The 23450-nt window shown below is 42.1% G+C and overlaps 1 protein-coding gene across 6 annotated transcripts in view; it reads right to left on the bottom strand.

The window, feature by feature from the left end:
* The window catches only part of abcf2a (ATP-binding cassette, sub-family F (GCN20), member 2a), a 66545-nt gene that overhangs the window by 12633 nt on the left and 30462 nt on the right, over positions 1-23450 (bottom strand). For all 6 annotated transcript variants that reach the window (XM_063060989.1, XM_063060973.1, XM_063061018.1 and 3 more), the window contains 5 exons: positions 12997-13099; positions 12271-12366; positions 11441-11560; positions 721-810; positions 108-218 (listed from right to left, as the gene is read on the bottom strand). In XM_063060989.1, the coding sequence (XP_062917059.1) occupies positions 108-218; positions 721-810; positions 11441-11560; positions 12271-12366; positions 12997-13099 (520 nt within the window). The remainder of the gene's footprint in view (positions 1-107; positions 219-720; positions 811-11440; positions 11561-12270; positions 12367-12996; positions 13100-23450) is intronic.

The raw sequence follows: 23450 nt of genomic DNA on the forward strand, positions 1-23450 counted from the left end.
CTTGGATGCAGATAAGAAGAAATTTCTTCACCGAGGTACTATCTCTGTAATTCTTCACGTAGATGGGTAATCATTCAATTGTTTGAACCATCCTTAATTGTACTTACATCACCAGCTAGCAGTTTGAGTAATGTAGACTTCCCAGCTCCATTTGGCCCAACCAAGGCCACCCTGGTATCCAAATCAATTCCAAATTCTAGATTCTTGTAGATCAAAGGCTGTAAGAGAATAAAATGCCAATCAACATTTAATTTATGTCAAAACACTGGTCCACCCAGACCTTATGCTCATGGATCCTGATTGCATTTTCATCTCAACCAAAACTTCACCATACTATTTCCTCCCCCTACTATGAATACAAGTGGATACAGCATTTTGATTTCACTCCCTTGTGCACTAGATACAGATTTTAGATGAAGGACTACCCTGGAAACATCAGTTGAGATAGTATATTGAGACTTCAAGATACGAGTGTCTCAAGCCAGTTACATCAAAGGATGTGAGTGAACAAAAATTCCACATGCCAAATACAAAAGCAGAGAACTTAACAAACCATCACAACATGGCTAATAGAAATTAAACAAAACAAATACAATATGGGGATTCTCAGTATGGTTATGAGGGAAGCATACAGAACTGGGGAGTGAGCAAACAATTACAAACCTTGTGCATGTACCACATTCTCAAGGTCACCCATGGATAGCCTTTTATTCAACTTACCCCATCATTTGTGTACTTGAAGCTCACATTCTGCACCATAATAACAGGAGGAGGAATCTTCCCACATGACGGGAAATAGAATGATAAAGTCTGCAGGAAAATAATTAAGAATTAGAACAATAAACTCTGGCATATTCTCCCCATGTCAAGCCCTGGAAACTATGTAGGAAAATGAGAATGGGCTACCATACCTCTCCCTGTCCATGCACCCAGAGAATTCAGCCACATAGCAGCTGAGAAGGAAATTCATGACATAGATAGTAAGGAAAAAATCCAAGATAAAAGTAATGCCAAACACTAACAGAACAAAAGCCACAACACACTTAGTATTTCTCCTCTTCCCCAAGACCACGCTACTCATCTACTCCTTCAATAGAATTCCCACTAACACCTGGGGCCTAGATGATGCAATCACTCACTGCACAAAGTGGTTTACTTCAGGCTCTGTAGTATGTAACGACGACAGTTGTGATCATGTTGTGGTAAGAAAAAAATATGCCCTTTATTGAGATATGAAGAAACAGACTGTCCTCTAGGGCAGAGTAACCTTGGAATATGGCTGTTGTAACTTGTTCCAAGTCAGCCATTCAAAAGAAGAATGACCAACATTTCTGAACACTATTTTCAGTGTATGTCTAAGCAGTGGTACAATCTTAGAATCCCACCACACACTAGGTCAGCAAGTGGTTGCTTAAGATGTGGGAATAGCCTAAAGCACACTGTATGGTAGTGGTCACCAACCTTTTTAAGCCCAAGATCCCCTATCTTGACCTTAGTGAAAAGCAAGATCTAAATCGTTTAGAGAAAAATACAGCTCAGATTGTACTTCCAATTTGAGGCCTTTTATTTGGGCTATTTGTATTTGAATCACACAAAATACTTTTGTCAAACTTTCAAATTAATTCAAACAAGAAAATACCAACTAGCATATCAAACAGGCCATAGCTGTCTTTAAGAATATTACAATACTTCACACCTTTAATTCTAAGTTTCATTATTTAATTTTATTTCAACATGAAAAATAAATGAATAAAAATTGACTGTTGCACTCAGTGTGATGACTGGGGCTGAATACTTTCTGCTAGTTTCTGAAATTTGGCTCATAACTACAGACAGCCAGTCTGAGACAGTCTGTGAGGTGTCTGCTAGTAAGACAGCTCCTGTACTTCGATTTAATAATTTTCATCTGTGAAAATGCAATTTCACATAGATAAGTTGACCCGAACTAGGCACCGACTTTTATTGCTATAAAACCAACGCGCACACCGCGCATTGCTGGGGCCCCATCAGTAGTAATTGCCACCAGTTTATGAATGGGGATGTCATCTTCACGGACATATTTTTTAAACTCATTGTAAATACCCTCACCTCTCACTCTCTCCTTTAATTGCAAAAGAGTGAGGAAGTCCTCCTTTGTTGTAAAATCCTGGAAAGCCATTCTGACAAATACAACAAGCTGAGCTGTTTGCATTGCATCCAGGGATTCATCGAACTGTAGTAAAAAATATTCACAGAATGACAAGTCGATCCACGTCCTCTCACAGTGACTCTACCCTCCTTGTCACTGTTGCAGGGCCAAGCGGTATATTATATATTGCAGTTGTGATGTCGTTTTTGTTTTTGAAGTCATTAAAAAGTCTCTGCGGTAATGGCCATTGCTTCCTTGAATAAATCGCCACCTGTAAAAGGCTTCTTGTGTTTAGCCAAAAGGTGACTTACACGAAATGATGTTTCAATCGCAGCCTTATTTTGAGCAGCATGTTTTGTGAAAAACGATTGCTGGGCGTTCAGCCCCGATTTCAGCTCCTCAACTTTCCTGGCACGAATTGCGCTCTTTGGGGGGTAGGTGTCTTTAAATTTCTGGTGGTTGGTGTTGTGGTGCCGCTCCAGAGTCCCTCTTTTAGTCAGTGCTTATGTTTGGTGGCACAACCTACATACACACTTGTCTTTCATAGTCATAGTCACAGTCATACTTTATTGATCCCTGGGGAAATTGGTTTTCGTTACAGTTGCACCATAAATAATAAATAGTAATAGAACCATAAATAGTTAAATAGTTAAACAGTAATATGTAAATTATGCCAGTAAATTATGAAATAAGTCCAGGACCAGACTATCGGCTCAGGGTGTCTGACCCTCCAAGGGAGGAGCTGTAAAGTTTGATGGCCACAGGCAGGAATGACTTCCTATGATGCTCTGTGCTGCATCTCGGTGGAATGGGTCTCTGGCTGAATGTACTCCTGTGCCCACCCAGTACATTATGTAGTGGATGGGAGACATTGACCAAGATGGCATGCAACTTAAGACAGCATCCTCTTTTCAGACACCACCGTGAGAGAGTCCAGTTCCATCCCTACAACATCAATGGCCTTACGAATGAGTTTGTTGATTCTGTTGGTGTCTGCTACCCTCAGCCTGCTGCCCCAGCACACAACAGCAAACATGATCGCACTGGCCACCACAGACTTGTAGAACATCCTCAGCCTCGTCCGGCAGATGTTAAAGGACCTCAGTCTCCTCAAGAAATAGAGACGTCTCTGATCCTTCTTAAACAACAGGAATTCTGCAGATGCTGGAAATTCAAGCAACATACATCAAAGTTGCTGGTGAACGCAGCAGGCCAAGCAGCATCTATAGGAAGAGGCGCAGTCGACGTTTCAGGCCGAGACCCTTCGTCAGGACTAACTGAAGGAAGAGTGAGTAAGGGATTTGAAAGCTGGAGGGGGAGGGGGAGATGCAAAATGATAGGAGAAGGCAGGAGGGGGAGGGATAGAGCCGAGAGCTGGACAGGTGATAGGCAAAAGGGGATACGAGAGGATCATGGGACAGGAGGCCTAGGGAGAAAGACGGGGGGGGGGTGACCCAGAGGATGGGCAAGAGGTATATTCAGAGGGACAGAGGGAGAAAAAGGAGAGTGAGAGAAAGAATGTGTGCATAAAAAGGAGTAACAGCTGGGGTACGAGGGGGAGGTGGGGCCTAGCGGAAGTTAGAGAAGTCAATGTTCATGCCATCAGGTTGGAGGCTACCCAGACGGAATATAAGGTGTTGTTCCTCCAACCTGAGTGTGGCTTCATCTTTACAGTAGAGGAGGCCGTGGATAGACATGTCAGAATGGGAATGGGATGTGGAATTAAAATGTGTGGCCACTGGGAGATCCTGCTTTCTCTGGCGGACAGAGCGTAGATGTTCAGCAAAGCGGTCTCCCAGTCCGCGTCGGGTCTCACCAATATATAAAAGGCCACATCGGGAGCACCGGACGCAGTATATCACCCCAGTCGACTCACAGGTGAAGTGATGCCTCACCTGGAAGGACTGTTTGGGGCCCTGAATGGTGGTAAGGGAGGAAGTGTAAGGGCATGTGTAGCACTTGTTCCGCTTACACGGATAAGTGCCAGGAGGGAGAGCAGTGGGGAGGGATGGGGGGGACGAATGGACAAGGGAGTTGTGTAGGGAGCGATCCCTGCGGAATGCAGAGAGAGGGGGGGAGGGAAAGATGTGCTTAGTGGTGGGATCCTGTTGGAGGTGGCGGAAGTTACGGAGAATAATATGTTGGACCCGGAGGCTGGTGGGGTGGTAGGTGAGGACCAGGGGAACCCTATTCCTAGTGGGGTGGTGGGAGGATGGAGTGAGAGCAGATGTACGTGAAATGGAGGAGATGCGTTTAAGAGCAGAGTTGATAGTGGAGGAAGGGAAGCCCCTTTCTTTAAAAAATGAAAAATAAAAAATGATCCTTCTTGTAGGCAGCCTCAGTGTTCTTAGACCAGTCCAGTTTATTGTCAGTTCGTATCCCCAGGTATTTGTAATCCTCCACCATCCTTTCACCAAGGTAAACAGAAATTCCTCTTCCCATTCTGGATGGAATTTGTACGTCTTCACCTTCTTTCGTGAAGCCTCCGCCATACTATCAGGATATCACGAACGATTGCCGATTGAGTCGCCTCTGATCTGGGCTGACATTTACGTGCCGGGCGGCACCTAATTAATTAGCTGATTTATTTCGGCTTTTTTCTTAAAGGTGTGCTGGGTGCATTCCAACTACCGCTGCATTCTTCGCAGCAATGTATCGGTCCGCGGCCCGGAGGTTGGGGACCACTGCTGTATATTGATGTTTGCGACAGTCTGTACTCTTATCTAATCTAATCGGTCACTTTGATGCAGCACAAGCTACGCTGAAAACACGGTATATGGTGGGGGAGCTACACACATGCGCACTGGGCAGAAAGAATGGAACTAAAACCCCGCAACCCGGAAACAATCTCTCTTTACAAACAGCTTTCAGTACCAAAAGTATTGCTATATTACCATTATCCTAATTAGGATTACTTATTTTTATAATGCTCATATTACAACAATATTTGTGTATTTATTTTTAATTTTTTTTCCGGCATCAACTGGGAAAGATCCACTGGTCGATCACGATCGACAGGTTGGTGACCACTACTGCATGGGATAATATACAAGAGAAGTAAAAGGCAGTGATAGAACATACTAAATTCTAACATGTCCAACTGAGTGGATGCGGGATGATATTTCACCTTGCTAACTCTGGAACTCGGAATCAGCTTCAAAATAAAGGCTGGTCTTTTGGGATGTAATGAGGGGAAATTTCAAACTGCTTTGAACATTTGGAATTTCGCACACCAATTCCAACAGGTTCAATCACTGGGCTCACTTAGAACAAAGATTAATTTGATTTCTGAATATCAGAGAAATTGAGAAATGAGGATGGGGCAGAACAGTATCAAAGGTAGGAAACAAACATAATCTAGAATGGCAGAGTAGTTAAAGAGAACTGAATTTCCCACAACTTACTTGTGAGACGGAGGATTAAACTACAAATGGTTGCCAGGAAGAAATGTAAGCCTCTATTTGTGAACTTGCTCAAACTGAAATTAATAAGGCTGACTCTAGTTTTTCCCTACAATAGAAAGGAAGGCTCACCCCAAGTAGGGCACCAGAGGCTCACATAGAGATTAAGGGGTCCATCAAACAGTCATTGAAAGATATTATAGAAACAGGACCTTCAGCTCATCAAGTCTATGCCACATTGCAAACAACCAAGGGAAGTTCAGCTCAAACTGGAGAGTTCTGACTTCAACAACAGGTGAGCTCTGAGACTGCATCAGACTGCAGAGTTCAAGATATCAATTTCAACACATTTATCTCAACTAAGGAAAAACAGTAAGCCCTGAGGATCTGTTTGCACTGAAGCAAAATAAATCATAACTACAGCCACCTGTTTTTTTTTTAAAAAGGATGAATAATACTGAATGCCATTGTGCTGATGTGTCTGAGAAGTATCTAGAGAATGCAAGGCCAAAGAAATACAAAAATGCCAATGTCATAGTAATTACATCTTAACCTGACAGTTATGTGATGCTCACTGCATGACAAGTATTTTTTTTAAATCTAATTTATCTGTTTGGTATATTTGGAATAAGGAAATACATTTTTTTGTGTTGAAGACAAGACAAATTCTGATTATGATCCCAGTTAAGCAACTGGTTTCTACTAGAGGGTCAAAAATTGCCCTGGTTTAAATTTAATGATAACATGGCAAAAAATCATTGACAACAAAATAGAAAATGCCAAGGATATTCAGCAGCCCAAGCAGCCTCTGGGAGAAAAAGAGAATTTATGTTTCATATTGGTCAACTGCCAGTTTCTTCAAGTATTGCCAGTTTTTTTTTCCTCCCAGGCACAGTATTTTTCCAGAATGCAAGCTTTACTTTGAAGATCTAGGTGCTGAGCACCATTCCCTGCAGTGCACCCGGAGTCCATACTTAAATAAGGCAACTGGTGAAGGTATGAAGTGCAAGCTGTCAAGGTGGATTAGGAGACTTTGTAAAAAGGATAGGCATGGCAAAGTTTACAAGTCATATCCATTTCTCTAAGACATCCAATGGTTAAAGTGATCCAGTTACAACAGTCAGAAGTTAAAAACATTACAATAGATCAAAGGAAGAAGCTTCTAAACTTCCAAAATTTGCATGCTTGAGTTCAGAAATCTTCAGTTCAAAGGAGCACCAAAACATAAAAGTAATTGAAAGAAAAACATGGAGTCAGAAATAAAGGGTCTACTTTGTTCTTACTTTAGTGAGGCACACACTTATGACATGGTGGCGTAATGACATATGCCATTCATGTACAAATGTATATTTACATATAACCCATAAATAGTGAGATTAAAAATTGTGCAAAACAGAAATAATATAAAAAAGTGAGGTAGTGTTCATGGGTTCAAAGTCCATTGCCCAGGTGATCTAAGGCCATGTGATGAACCATTGAGAATGTGCAACTGTAGACCTATTGTGGTGATGGGCAAATTGCAGTGGGTCCAGGTCTGTGCTGAGGCAGAAGTTCATTCTAGCCATGACCAACCTCTCAAAGCATTTCATCACCAGAGATGCGAGGGCTGCTGGGTGATCGTCACTAAGGCAGCTCACACTACTCAATCAAATACATTTACAATATTACTGAAATATCTAATTCAATATAGAACGCATCTGAACTTATATACACACAGTACACTATATAATACAACTATATAGACATCAACAGCATAGAAAATTTTAAATTGTCCCACTCAGGTATAAGGATTTAATCAGACACAAGTCAGTCTGCAGATGCTGGAAATCAAAAGCAATACACACAAAATGCTGTAAGAATTCATTGGGTCAGACAGCATCTATGGAAGTGAATAAACAGTCGACATTTCGGGCCAAGTCCCTTCTTCAGGAATAAGAAGGAAGGGGAAAGGTGCCAGAATAAAAAGGTGGGGCAGAGGGGATAGAGGTTAGATGGAGGGTGATAGTTGAATCCAGGTGGGTGGGAAAGGTCGGGGGGGTTGTGGAAGAGAATAACCCAGGGAAAGTAATAGGCAAGTAAGAAGTAAAAGGTCACAGTGTGGTAGAAAGTAAGGGGGTGGGGGAAGGAATTTGTTTACCAGAAGGAGAAATCAATATTCATGCCATCAGGTTGGAGGGTACTAATTACAAGGTGCTTCACCACCCTGAAGGTGGCCTCATCTTGGTACAAGAGGCGGCCATGGGCTTGCACGTTGGAACAAAAATGGGAATGGGAATTAAAATGTTTGGCCACCGGGAAGTTCCCGCTTGAGGTGGATGGCAGATACTGCAAGCGGCTTAAATGCTACGCCTTCCCATATACTTCCTTCCTCACCTCCATTCAGGACCCAAACAATCCTTCCAGGGGAGGCAACACTTCACCTGCAAATCTGCTGGAGTCATTCAATGTGTCCAGCGCTCCCGATGCAGCCTCCTCTACATTGGTAAGGCCTGTCATAAACCGGGGGACAGCTTCTTGAGCGTTTCCACACCATCAACCACTTCCCAATGCCCAAACATTTTAATTCCCACTCCAAGATCCCTGCTATGCCTGCTTGTTTGTAGGCTACGTGGAACAGTATATGTTCCAAGCCCACACTGGTGACCGTCCAACACTTTTCCTACGCTAAATCGACGACTGCATTGTTGCTGCTTCCTGAACCCATGCTGAACTCATCAACTTCATCCACTTCGTCTCCAGCTTCCACCCTGCCCTCAAATTTACCTGGTGCATTTCTGACACCTCCCTCCCCTTTCTCAATCTCACATCTCTATCTCCGGAGGCAGCTTATTCACTGATGTCTATTATAAACCCACAGACTCTCACAGCTACCTGGACAATACCTCTTCCCACCCTTTTACTTGCAAAAACATCCCTTCTCTCAATTCCTCCGTTTCTGCTGCATCTGCTCTCAGGATGAGGCTTCTCATTCTAGAACAAAGGAAATGTCCCTCCTTTTTCTCTTTGAAAGGGCTTCCTTTCCTCCACCATCAACGATGCCCTCAACTGCATCACTTCCATTTTACATACGTCTGCTCTTATCCCATCCTCCCACCACCCTACCAGGGATAGGGTTCCTCCTGTCCTCACCTACCACCCTCCACATCCGGCACATAATTTTCCAAAACTTCCGCCATTTCCAAAAGCATCCCACCACTAAACACATCTTTCCCTCTAACTTTCTGCTTTCTGCAGGGATTGCTCCCTACATGACTCCCTTGTCCATTCATGCCTCCTCAGTGATCTCCCACCTGTTACTTATCATAGCAAGTGGAACAAGTGCTACACCTGGCCATATACAGTCCTTCCAGGTGAGGCAACACTTCACCGTCTGGCGTTCCCAGTGTGGCCTCCTGTATATTGGCAAGATCCGACATAGATTGGGAGACCGCTTCATTGAGCACCTATGTGTCATCTGCCAGAACAAGCGGGATCTCCCAGTGGCCACCCATTTTCATTCCACTTCTCACTCTGATATGTCCATCCATGGCCTCCTCCACTGTCGTGATGAGGCCACACTTAGGCTGGAGGAACAACACCTTACATTCTGTTTGGGTAGCCTCCAGCCTGATGACATGAACATTGATTTCTCAAACTTCTGGTAATGCCCCCCCCCCCACCATTTCTTATCCCCCTTTTCCTCTCACTTTATCTCCTTGTCTGCCCATCAGCTCCCTCTGGTGCTCCTCCTCCTTTTCATCCATGGTCTTCTGTCTCTTTCACCAATTAACTTCCCAGCTCTTTACTTCATCCCTCCCCCTTCAGGTTTCACCTACCACCTTGTGTTTCGCTCCCCTCCCCAACCTTTTAAATCTACACTTCAGCCTTTTGTTTTCCAGTCCTGCTGAAGGGTTTTGGCCCAAAACATAAGATTGTACTCTTTTCCATAGATGCCGCCTTACCCGCTGAGTTCCTCCAGCATTTTGTGTGATGATACTACTTTTGGCCAGGAAGTCCAAGTAAAGCGAAGGAAAAAATTCCATCAACTCAAGAGTGATGACTCTTTGGACTTCTCTTCAAGGTGGATAGTTGCTGAGTGCATTTCAAGACAGATTGGTTCCCTTCATATCCAAAATCCTACCAAAGTACACAGGCTTTGCAGGAAACTGGCACCCAAAATAAAAGATCTTGCACAACCTGATGAATGGCAAAACAGACAGAAAGAATCTAAATAGCCTACCTCCTGTTTATTTTTTAAAAAGTTCTTTTATGATATGTTAAATGTCAAAGGTGTGCATACATTTTTGGTTCTGAAACCAAAACTTGATTGATGAAGAGATGTTTGGGTTAGACTGATTTACACAAATCTTTAACATTCAAACAGTGCAATGTATCCTCTGACACCCATTAAATAAACAAAAGGAAATTTGTTTTTCCCTTGTGTCTGCATTGGAATGCAAGTATTAAATGATCAGCATCACCTGAAGCTTTTAACACCTTAGATTAACAGCATTCATTTCTTAAATATAAGAGGTCTGGAAATCCAGAGCAAAACACAGGAAATGCTAGAGAACTCAGTAGGTCAGGCAACGTCTATGAACATGAATAAACAGTTAATGTTTCAGGCTGAGACCCTTTGTCAGGACTGGAAAGGGTGGAAGGGGTGGGAATACCAGAATAAGGTGGTGCAGGGAAGGGAAAGAGGACAAACTAGGTGATAGATGAAACTCCGTGGGAAAGGTAAAGGACTATGTTACGTTTTGTATCTCCAAACCATAACAACTAATTAAAAGAAAAAAAAACAAAGCTGGGAGATAATTCATTTTTACTTTAAGTGATGTGCACACGTATTAAGTGGTAGTGTATTGACATATGCCATGTATATACTTTTACATAAAACCTGGAATGATTTGAACAACAAAAAATGCTTAAACAATATTACTCAAATATTACTGAACTATTAAATACACAATGGGCTGGAGAAGAAGGAATATGGTAGGAGAGGAGAGTGGATCATGGGAGAAAGAGAAGGAGGGGCACCGGGGGGAGGTGATAGGCAGGTGAGGAAGAGAGGTAAGAGTTAAGAGTAGGGAAGAAAAGATGAGACAAGGGTGAAGGAAAAAAATTTAGTAAGGAGAAATCAATGCTCATGCCATCAGGTTGGAGGCTACCTAGATGAAGTAAATGGTGCTGCTCCTCCACCCTGAGAGTAGCCTTATTGTAGTAGAAGAGGTGGCCGGGGACCAACATATCAGAACAGGAAGGAAGGGGATACGAACTAAAATGGCTGGCCGCTGGGAAATTCTGCTTTGGGCAATAGAGCGAAGTTACTCAATAAAGCGGCCTCCCAATTTACATCGGACTCACCAGCATACAGAAAGCCGCATTGGGAGCACTGGATACAACAGACAACCCCAACAGATTCGCAGGTGAAATGTTGCCTCACCTTAAAGGACTGCTTGGGGCCCTGAATGGAAGTGAGGGAGGAGATGAATAGGCAGGTTTAGTAGCATTTAAGGGGAACTTCTTCAGTCAGAATTGTGCAAGTGTAAAATGAGCTGCAAGCAGAAGTGGTGGATGGGGGTTCGATTGCAATATTTAAGAAAAACGGGTAGGTACTGTACATGGATGCGGGTAGGTATGGAGAGAGAGCTCGACAAGGATTAGATTGGCTGAAGTGCCTGTTTCTGAGCTGTAATGTTCCATGACTAAGTCAACCTTGTAAAATCCTCACATCTGTATTTCAGAACTCATTTCACTAAAGCAGCCAACATAATAAAGGACCACCCACTCGAGATATTCCCTTTTCGCCCTGCCCCTCTTAGAATAGGCAGAAGATGTGAAAGCCTGAAAGCATGTACCACCAAACTCAAAGGAAGTTGTTATAATAGAACCGTCCCAGAGTATGATAAAATGGAACAAACACACACACCTTATCACTGATTACTTTCTCAGTCAGCCCAGAAGCCATCATCTTCTGCAGGGTTTTCTCTTTGCTCTGTGCTTGCCTTGCCAATTTAGCGCTGCCATGCCCAAAACGTGCAATGTAGTTCTGGGGAATAAAAGGCAAAATAGAACCAAACAGGTCAGTGGGAAACAGCCCATCAAAACTCCAAGCAGCAATATCAGCAATGTGACACACTGGACATTAAGCACCTCATGCATGTTAAATTTCTAAGAGGAAAATACAAATTAACAGTAATATTTTTAAGCAGGGAAGCACAGTCAAAGATAGTTATGCAGTTTTCTGTGCTTGAGTCATTAATAAGTGTAATTTATGACAGCTTGAGGAATACACCAGAATTAGCAACTGAAGAAGAGAACATGATAGTTTTAAGGCAAGAGGTAAAGGAATACAGAACTGGGCAATTAAATGGAAGAAAGCTAAATCCAACTTGTGCATTTTCTGAATGACTTTAGAAACTAATTGAAACCAGATTTGTTATTTAATTTTAAAAAACACCAACTGCTGGAGGAATTCAGCAGGTTGAACAGCATCTGTGGTTGGAGGGAGTTGAAATCCTGTATCAAGGCTCAGGCTCAACTCCTAATACAGTGTCTTTAGCGAAAACACTGGTACACCTCCATGCACTCAATCCCCACCACCCAGATGCTGCTGAAAACATCCAGCTCCTCTTGCAGTTATTTTTTGCTTCAAACTCCAACATCTACAGTCATGTCTCTTGTTATTTAGTTTGATCTTCTCCACTTCAAAAGTGTTAGAACCTCTGTACATTCCCACCTCTCCTTACACATACTCACCTTCATATGCGTAATTTGATCTTGCTCCCAATTAAATCGTTTCATCTGGTTCTCTTCCAGTTCTAATCTGGTCTTTACATACTGGTCATAGTTGCCCTGAAACAAAAGCACACACAACAATGCAAATGCAATATCAACATTTTTCTACTTGCATTACGGGAGCAACTTCGCCTTATTAAAACAACATTTAAGAGGCATTTAGACAAGCACGTAAGCAGGCAAGTCAAGGGATAGCAACCACTTGCAGGTAGATGTGCAGTTAAAATGGTTTTATGGTCAGCAAAGACACCATGGTTCAAAGGGCTGGTCTCTGTTATACTGCAACAATTCAAGATAGCAGTTCAACTGCCTGGGACCAAATGGATGGCACGGTTGCCTCCATCTGAAAGTCGTGTGTTCACGCATCAGCTGGTGAGTTTCTTGCAATTGATTGTAATATTTGCAAACACTCAAACTTGCTGACAGAATCATCACTTCGGAAAAGAACTCTTTTTATTTCTGGCATCAGTGCTGACTCTCTTCATTGACTCAGCACCCACTCTCAGGGTAGATCAGCGTTGATTAGAAGCTGGGTAAAAGTTCCCACTACACTCTTCTCCCAACCAGAACACCGAGAAAATACTTTAAATATTTATAGTCCCCACACCGGATGTCAGGGAGCAGAAGATGCTATCAGAACATATTAATGGAAAACATTAAACATGGGAAACATGGGAAACTACTCACTGTGTAGTACTTGAGCTTTCGATTATGCATATGAATAATATTGTTGCAAACTCCATTCAAAAAATCCTGGGAATGAGATATCAGCACGAGAATCCTTGAGAACCTGAAGATAAAAACAAGCCACCAACATTTCATTAGAAATTTTTGTTAATACTTTCCCCGAACTCCCAACAACTAAGAATTCACACACCCAACACCAACCTTTCCTGCTTCCACTTTGACCAAGAACTAGGGACACAAAATAAAGAGTGTTCATGGCCTTATTTTTTCTTTTCTATTGGATCCTCAGAGCCCTCAATTCTTTCATCCTTCTAAAAACTAATCATCTGCTTCTCCTTAAATAGCTCCAATGTACCAGACTCCACAAACCTCCAGTGTAAGAAAATTCCTAAAATTCACAATCCTTTGAGAAAGTTCTATGAGGCTCTATTTGGAGTGCCAACTCCATAATCTTGGAATCATGTTTACTGTTTTTAAGATTCGCCCTTGAGAGGGAAGACTGATATCATGCTCCCAAAGATCACTCCTCATAGTTCTCAACTCACTACAGGACAATTTTATTAAAATTAAACTAGTGAATGTCTCTTGGATTGCCTCCAATGCCAATATATACTGCATTTTCTTATGGGGACCAAAACTGTCTACAGTATTCCAGCTGTTTCCTCACTTGGACTCTACAATGAAACTATACTTTGCATTTATAAAGTCAATCCCTTTTGCAATAAAGACAAATAAGCAAGCCTCCTTCCTAACCATTTGCTATACCTGCCAGCTTTTGCAGTTCATGCATAATAGTATGTGAATGCTTCTGTACACTCATCAGAAATAGTTCTCCATTTAGACAATTGCCTACAGATTCTTACCAAAAATGCACAACCACCCAAATTAAACTCCTTTTACCAAGTTTCTATCCATTTTATTGATATCCAGTTGCTCAATATCCTCATCATGTGTTCTTCTACTTATTTCTATGTCATTGGCAAACTTTTGATACCTTACATATCATAAATACCAGACCCAAGAACTGATTGTTGGGACACTTCACTAATTTTCTACTCAACAACCAATCTTCAATCCATGCAAACATACTCTTCCCCCACACCCAACAAGCTCACCTCTTGTGTACTAGCCTTTTGTAGCACCTTGTCATCTGCCTGCTAAAAAAAAATATCCTGAGCCCTACCTATTGCAACCTCAACCAGGGATACATTATGCATGACAGAATTGATGGCTTTGTAACCATGTCTAATAATAACAATAATAATAATAATAATAATGATGTACTTTATTGATCCTGAGTGGGAAATTATTTCGATACAGCAGTAGCATTTAAAAACACACATAGCAAAAATAACAAGTGTAGAATAATAAATACACAATAATGTGTAAATGCAATTAATAATTTATAAAACAATAAAACAGACTACTGTACTATGATGTGTGTTCTCCTATCATACAGAGATGAACTGTTGTACATGCTTATTGCATTTGGTAGGGAAGATTATCTGTAACGTCCCTTGTGACAGCAGAGCTGAATGAGCCGGTTTAAAAGGGTGCTCCTCTGCTTATTCAGTAGGTCACGGAGAAGATGTGCCTGATTGTCCATAATGGATAACAGTTTGTTTAGTGACCCCTTCTCCACCACTAACTCAAAGAATCGGGTTTGTAGCCAAGGGTGGATCCAGCCTTTTTGATGAGTTTTGCATCATCTTTTTGCATCACCAACACCAATGCTGCTCCCCCAACATAACCCGCAAAGACTACTCGCTACAACAGACTGGTAAAAGATTTCCAACATCCTGCTGCACATGTTGAAGGATCTCAGCTTCCTTAGGAAATAGAGTCTGCTCATCCCTTTCTTAGAAACAGTCTATGATACAAAGATAGCTAGAGGAGCAGGCAGTGTTGAGGAAGCACAGTCTGGAGAAGGACTGAGACAGATTAGGAGAATGGGCAAAGAAGTGGCAAATGAATAGGGTAAGAAAGTGTATGGTCATGAATACTTGGGCAAACTCTTTTCTAGATGCAAAGGGGACTTGGGTGTTCTAATGCAGGATTCCCTAAAGGCTAACTTGCCTTCCTTACTACCAACTCAGCCTGTAAATGCAAAGCTACCATTCATTTCAAGAGGACTAGAAAATAAAAGCAAGGACGTAATCCTGAGATTTTAATGCACTGGTTAGACCACATTTGGAGTAATGAGAGTTTTGAGCAGAAAGGATGCTACTGGTATTGGAGAGAGCCCAGAAGAGGCTCAGGAGAATGATCCTGGGAATGAAAGCCTTTGAGGAGCGTTTGATAGCTCTGGACCTGTACTTACTGGAGTTTATAAGAACGAGGGGGATCCCAATAAAACCTATTGAATCTTGAAAGGAACAGATAGAGTGGATATACAGAGGATGCTTCAAATAGCAGGAGAGCCTAGGCAGAGAGGACTCAACCTCAGAATACAAGGACGTCCCTTTAGAACACAGATGAAGAAAAGCTTCTTTAGCCAGAGTGGAGAGTATGTGACCACAGACAGATGTGGAGGCCAAGTCATAGGGTATATTTAAAGAGCAGCTGGATAGGTTCCTAATTAGTAAGGGTGCCAAAGGTTATGGGGAGAAGGCAGGAGAATGAGGTTGAGGGGGAAAATTAAATCAGCCATGATCCAATGGCTGAGAAAACTCGATGGGCTGAATGGCCTAATTATTCTTCCGTCTTATGGTTTTTATCGTGCTGACCATCCTTCTATGTCAATGTGACTGAGGTACTCATCTAGAGACTTTATTAAATGCTGTCAGCACCCCATTTCAACCACTTCGGGCAGTGTATTCCAAGTGTTCACCACCACTGAGTGAAAAAGCTCTTCGCCATTTCTCCTCTAAATCTCTTTCCTCTTACCCCAAATCAATGTCCACTTGTTTTATCTACTTTTGATATGGGGAAAAGTTTCCTGAAGTCTTATCTATCTATACCCCTCATGATTATATACCATATTCATGTCCACTCAATCTCTTCTGTTCCAGAGGACAGACTTTGCTTCTCTGGTTTCTACTCAAAAGCACTTTCCATCCCAAGAAACATCCTAATGAATCTCTTCTGTACCATCTAGTGCAATCATATCCTTCTAAGGATCTAAAAAGCGTGGATTGGGACAGGTTGTTCTCTGGCAAGGATGTGATCGGTAGGTGGGAAGCCTTCAACGGAGAAATTTTGAGAGTGCAGAATTTGTATGTTCCTGTCAGGATTAAAGGCAAAGTGAATAGGAATAAGGAACCTTGGTTCTCAAGGGATATTGCAACTCTGATAAAGAAGAAGAGGGAGTTGTATGACATGTATAGGAAGCAGGGAGTAAATAAGGTGCTCGAGGAGTATAAGAAGTGCAAGAAAATACTTAAGAAAGAAATCAGGAGGGCTAAAAGAAGACATGAGGTTGCCTTGGCAGTCAAAGTGAAGGATAATCCAAAGAGCTTTTACAGGTATATTAAGAGCAAAAGGATTGTAAGGGATAAAATTGGTCCTCTTGAAGATCAGAGTGGTCAGCTATGTGCGGAACCAAATGAAATGGGGGAGATCTTAAATAGGTTTTTGCGTCTGTATTTACTAAGGAAACTGGCATGAAGTCTATGGAGTTAAGGGAAACAAGTAGTGAGATCATGGAAACTGTACAGATCGAAAAGGAGGAGGTCCTTGCTGTCTTGAGGAAAATTAAAGTGGATAAATCCCCAGGACCTGACAGGGTGTTCCCTCAGACCTTGAAGGAGACTAGTGTTGAAATTGCAGGGGCCCTGGCAGAAATATTTAAAATGTCGCTGTCTACAGGTGAGGTGCCGGAGGATTGGAGAGTGGCTCATGTTGTTCCGCTGTTTAAAAAAGGATCGAAAAGTAATCCGGGAAATTATAGGCCAGTAAGTTTAACGTCGGTAGTAGGTAAGTTATTGGAGGGAGTACTAAGAGACAGAATCTACAAGCATTTGGATAGATTGGGACTTATTAGGGAGAGTCAACATGGCTTTGTGCGTGGTAGGTCATGTTTGACCAATCTATTGGAGTTTTTCGACGAGGTTACCAGGAAGGTGGATGAAGGGAAGGCAGTGGATATTGTCTACATGGACTTCAGTAAGGCCTTTGACAAGGTCCCGCATGGTATACATGGAGAGGTGGTAAATTGGATTAGACATTGGCTCAATGGAAGAAGCCAAAGAGTGGTAGTAGAGAATTGCTTCTCCGAGTGGAGGCCTGTGACTAGTGGTGTGCCACAGGGATCAGTGCTGGGTCCATTGTTATTTGTCATCTATATCAATGATCTGGATGATAATGTGGTAAATTGGATCAGCAAATTTGCTGATGATACAAAGATTGGAGGTGTAGTAGACAGTGAGGAAGGTTTTCAGAGCCTGCAGAGGGACTTGGACCAGCTGGAAAGATGGGCTGAAAAATGGCAGATAGAGTTTAATACAGACAAGTGTGAGGTATTGCACGTTGGAAGGACAAACCAAGGTAGAACATACAGGGTTAATGGTAAGGCACTGAGGAGTGCAGTGGAACAGAGGGATCTGGGAATACAGATACAAAATTCCCTAAAAGTAGCGTCACAGGTAGATAGGGTCGTAAAGAGAGCTTTTGGTACATTGGCCTTTATTAATCAAAGTATTGAGTATAAGAGCTGGAATGTTATGATGAGGTTGTATAAGGCATTGGTGAGGCCGAATCTGGAGTATTGTGTTCAGTTTTGGTCACCAAATGACAGGAAGGATATAAATAAGGTTGAAAGAGTGCAGAGAAGGTTTACAAGGATGTTGCCGGGACTTGAGAAACTCAGTTACAGAGAAAGGTTGAATAGGTTAGGACTTTATTCCCTGAAGCGTAGAAGAATGAGGGGAGATTTGATAGAGGTATATAAAATTATGTTGGGTATAGATAGAGTGAATGCAAGCAGGCTTTTTCCACTGAGGCAAGGGGAGAAAAAAGCCAGAGAACATGGGTTAAGGGTGAGGGGGGAAAAGTTTAAAGGGAACATTAGGTGGGGCTTCTTCACACCAGAGAGTAGTGGGAGTATGGAATGAGCTGCCAGACGAGGTGGTAAATGCGGGTTCTTTTTTAACATTTAAGAATAAATTGGACAGATACATGGATGGGAGGTGTATGGAGGGATATGATCCATGTGCAGGTCAGTGGGACTAGGTAGAAAATGGTTCGGCACAGCCAAGAAGGGCCAAAAGGCCTGTTTCTGTGCTGTAGTTTCTATGGTGTGGTGCCCAGAACAGCATGCAGTATTCTAGTAACAATAGTTTCATGAAGTTGGAACATAACCTCCTGGCTCATATATTCAATTCCTTGATAAATGAAGGCCAGAATTCCATTTTGTTTTCCAAAACACCACCATTCATGGTGTATATCATTGCCTAATTAATACTCCCAAGTGCATAAACTCACATTTACTGAGATTGAACATCTGCCATATATCAGTCCATTTCAACAACATATTGACATCACTACCTTCCACACAACAGTCATCAGGAATTAATATGATACCTCCTACATCCATATTGAAATCATTTGCATATATTACAAACATCAAAAGTTCTCAGCATCAATCCTCAAATAGGCACACTGGTAACAGGTTTCCAGTTACAAAAATGACCTTCAAGTTAAACTTCGATCCAGTTTGCCAAGATGACTTGGTTTAATTCAGGCTTCTCTAAAAGGTTTAGTGATTCCTTCTCAATTAGTGGTTTCTCTGAGATCTTGCTAACAAATGTAAAGCTGCCAGATCTACACCTACTTTTATTGCCTTAGTTCCTGCTTGAGTAGAGTAGTCACTTTTGTGATTTCCAACCTGCTAGTACCTTTCCAGAACTCAGTAAAAAAAAACCTAATTGCCCCACTATTTCTGCAGCTGCTTCCTTTTACAGGTCATCGGGACCTAGCAACTTGTCAGCTTTTAATCTTAGTTTGTCTATTGCCTTGTCCCTGATGATTGCAATTATTACAACTCCTTACACAGTATTTGGGAGTATTCCAAATGAAGTCTTCTGGGTGTCTGTAGCATCATCCACTATGAAGTCTGATTAATTTCAACTACTGTAATTAATTGCCCAGACTTGCACTCTAAGGATCTTATACTCATATCCTATCTATATGGGTTTCCCCGCTATCCGAAGGTAGAGCGTTCCTATGAAACGATTCGTAAGCTGGAATGTCGTAAAGTGAGTAAGCAATTACCATTTATTAATATGGAAAAAACTTTTGAGCGTTCCCAGACCCAAAAAATAACCTACAAAATCATGCCAAATAACACATAAAACCTAAAATAACAGTAACATGTAGTAAAAGCAGGAATGATATGATAAATACACTGCCTATATAAAGTAGAAATACTTTTCTGCAGCTGTCTAGCGCAGCGAAAATCTCACGGCAGCACTCTTGTCGGAAGCACTCTCTCCAGTAATCTTTAAGCTATGAAGCTGCCAAGTCATACCACATAACACATAAAAATACACAGCCTATATAAAGTAGAAATAAGCAACACTCACAACACGCTGGAGGAACTCAGCAGGTCAGGCAGCATCCGTGGAAAAGACTGGTCGACGTTTCGGGCCAGAACCCTTCGTCAGGACTGTAGGGGGAAGGGGCAGAGGCCCTATAAAGAAGGTGGGGGGGAGGGTGGGAAGGAGAAGGCTGGTGGGTTCCAGGTGAAAAACCAGCAAGGGGAAAGATAAAAGGGTGGGGGAAGGGAAGCAGGGAGGTGATAGGCAGGAAAGGTGAAGAAAGAATAGGGGAAAAACACAAAGGGTAGTAGAAGGAGGCGGAACCAAGAGGGAAGTGGTAGGCAGCTGGGGAAGGGGGCAGAGTGACATAGGGATAGGGAAAGGGAGGGGGAGGGAATTACCGGAAGTTGGAGAATTCTATGTTCATGCCAAAGGGCCAGAGACTATCTAGACGGTATATGAGGTGTTGCTCCTCCAACCTGAGTTTAGCCTCATCATGACAGTAGAGGAGGCCATGTATGGACATATCTAAATGGGAGTGGGAAGCAGAGTTGAAGTGGGTGGCTACTGGGAGATCCTGTCTGTTTTGGCGGACGAGCACTGTAATTATTTTCTTCAGTTCTGCTGGGAACTTTTTGGCAGCTTCAGTATCAGCTGAAGCACTCTCTGGTAAACGTTAAACTATGAAGCTGCCCTTGCCTCTGAAACCGATTAAACCATCCATGACTACCTTTAAATTCCACTTTTGCAACACTTTCATCACCATCGTCCAGTGCTTTCTGTTTCAGCTTATTAAAAAGACTGACTGATTTCTCCTTAAGTATAAGGAAACTTAATGGAACACCATGCTTTGTACACCCATCAATCCACTCAAGCAATAGACTTTCAATTTTATCCATTATTGGATGCCGACTAAGAGAGATCACTTTACTACGAGCAGAACCAACAGTAACATCAGCAGCTTTCAAAATTCTTTCTCTCTACATATAAATAGTGCAAATAGTGGACGCAGGCAAGTTCAATGTGCAGACCATGTCCTTACTTCGTTCACCACGATCGAAACGCTTAATTATGTCTAGTTTTACGTTAAGTGTAACACCCTTACGAGCTCTTTTAGGCTTTTCCAATACCTTAGAACTCATCTTGCTAACGGATGCACAAAATAAATCAAGATAAAGCACATGTTTAAGCAATGGCGGCTAGAATGCAGTTCCGGGGGAGGAGCTTGGCTGTTCAGGCGCGTGCTGCCTTTTTTCATAACAGTGAAAACACCTTCTGTTAGCGAAAACAGGTAACTAATGCAGGTCTTTCGTAACAGCAAGGTGTCGTAAAGCAAACGTTCAGAAGACAGGAGCCACCTGTATTCTCTCATAAAAGCCCTTATTGATTAAATTAGTGCAAAATGTAAACCTTTACCTAAAAAATTACCTACTGCTTCAGGGCCACACCCACTCTGGGCACCCAAAGTGGGAATGCCTGAAGTTCCTGGAAATCCTCATCTCAGTGAAAAATCCTAGTCACAACACCTGCTACAATTATGTCCAACAATGACATTAGGAAGGAACAGTAAATTCTTAAAGCAAAGTCAGCATGATCAGCCGGTTAGACTACTTCTGCACTTTTTAATACGTTCACATTTCAGGATGTTGGTGTTGCTGATGAGGAGAGCATTTATCACTCAGTCAAAATTTCCATGAATGACATGGCTTTTTAAATCACTGCAGAGGATATTTCAAAATGCATTGTTGGGGGTTGGAGTCACAATGAGTCAACCATGGATTTTCCACTCCCCAATTGCACTGCATGAAAAACAAAAATCATTTCAGATTTCAAGCACCTGTTTTTTTTCTGCTTTTCAACCCATAGTGTAACCGAGTTCATCTCTGCACAGATACTGACCATAGGATCACAAGCTATAGGAGCAGAATTAGGCCATTTGGCCCATCGAGGTTGCTCTGCCATTTCATCATGGCTGATCCATTTTTCCTCTGAGCCCCAATCTCCTGCCTTCTTCCTGTATCCTTTTCACACCCTGACCAATTAAGAACCTATCAATCTCTCCCTTAAATATAAAGTCTTCACAACTGCCTGTGGCAAAGAATTCCACAGATTCTCCACTCTCTAGCCAAAGGAAATCCAACTCATCTCCATTCTAAAAGGACGCCCCTCCAATTCTGAGCCTGTGTCCTCTGGTCTTATACTCTCCCACCACAGAAAACATATTTTCCGCATCCAATGTATCAAGGCCTTTCACTAATCGATAGGTTTCAATGAGGTCACCCCTCATTCTTCTCAATTCCAGTGAATACAGGCCAATCAAACGCTCTTCATATGACAAGTCGTTCAAACATGGAATCATTTCATGAACCTCCTTTGAACCCTTTCTAGTTTCAGCACTTCCTTTCTAAGATAAGTGGCCCTAAATTGCTCACAACTCTCCAAGTGAGACTTCACCAGTGCTTTATAAGAGTCTCAAAATTACATCCTTGCTTTTATATTATAGTCGTCTTGAAATGAATGCTAACATTGCACTTGCCCTTCTCACCAGACTCAACCTGCAAATTAACCTTTACGGAATCCTGTACAAGGGCTCGCAAGTCCCCTTGTGCCTTAGTCTTCTGTATTTTCTCCATTTAGAGAATAGTCAACCCTTTAATTTTTTTCTACCAAAGTGCATGACCATACATTTTGACAACGTATTCCATCTGCCATTTCTTTGCCAATTCTCGTAATCTGTCTCAGTCATTCTGTAGCCTCTCTACTTCCTCAAAACTACCTGTCCCTCCACCTATCTTCATATCGCTTGCAAACTTTGCAACAAAGCCATTAATTCCATTATCCAAATCATTAGCATATAACGTAAAAAGAATTGGTCCCAACACAGACCCCTGTAGACCACCACTAGTCACTGGCAGCCAGACAGAAAAGGCTCCCTTTATTTCCACTCTTTGCCCCCTGCCAGTCAGCCACTGCTTTATCCATACTAGAAGCTCCTCTGTAATACCATGGGCTCGTAGCTTAAGCAGGGTCACATGTGGCACTTTGTCAAAGGCTTTCCGAAAGTGCAAATACTCAACATTAACAGATTCTCCTTAGTCTAACCTGCTTGTTACTACTTCTAAGAATTCTAACAGATTTGTCAGGCAAGATTTCCCTTGAGGAAACCACGCTGACTATAGACTATTTTATCATATGCCTCCAAGTACACCATAACCACATCCTTAACAATCGACTCTTCCCAACCACTGAGGTGAGACTAACTGGCCTACAAGTTCCTTTCTTCTGCCTCTCTCCCTTCTTGAAAAGTGGAGTGACATTTCCAATTTTCCAGTCTTCCAGAACCATTCCAGAATCTGGCAATTCTTGAAAAATCATTAATACATCCACAACCTCTTCAACTACCTCTTTCAGAACCCATCTTGTACAAGTGCCTTATCTACCTTCAGACCTTCCAGTTTTCCCCAATAACCTTCTCCCAAGTAATGGTAACTTCACACACTTCATGACCCATGACACCTGGAACTTCCACTATACTGCTAGTGTCTTCCACTGTGAAGACAAATACAAAATAATCATGCAGTTTATATGCATTTTGTTGTCCCCATTGACACCATTTTGAGAGCCCGGCTGGTGGTGGGGGAAGAATAACAAACTAAAATGCATTAATATTAAATATTGTACTACAACAGATTAATCAGTGACACCAATGTGATGTGGCAGGGAGTTCAGAAGCCTGATGACCTGGTGGAAGAAACACTTTCTCATCCTGACCTTTCTTGTTTTAATGCATCGTAGTCTCCTGCCTGATAGTAGGAGGTCAAAGAGGATGCTGGATGGATGGGTGGGATCCTTGCGTACTCAGCGCTCCTAATAACGTATCTGAGTTTATCTCTGCACAGATTCTGACTGACCTGTTTGTCCTTACCAACATTCTCCTTTATTTCAGAGTTTACAGCATCAGTACATTATTTTTTTTAA

This window comes from Mobula hypostoma, chromosome 1 (genome assembly GCF_963921235.1).
Source record: "Mobula hypostoma chromosome 1, sMobHyp1.1, whole genome shotgun sequence".
Classification (NCBI taxonomy): Eukaryota; Metazoa; Chordata; class Chondrichthyes; order Myliobatiformes; family Myliobatidae; genus Mobula; species Mobula hypostoma.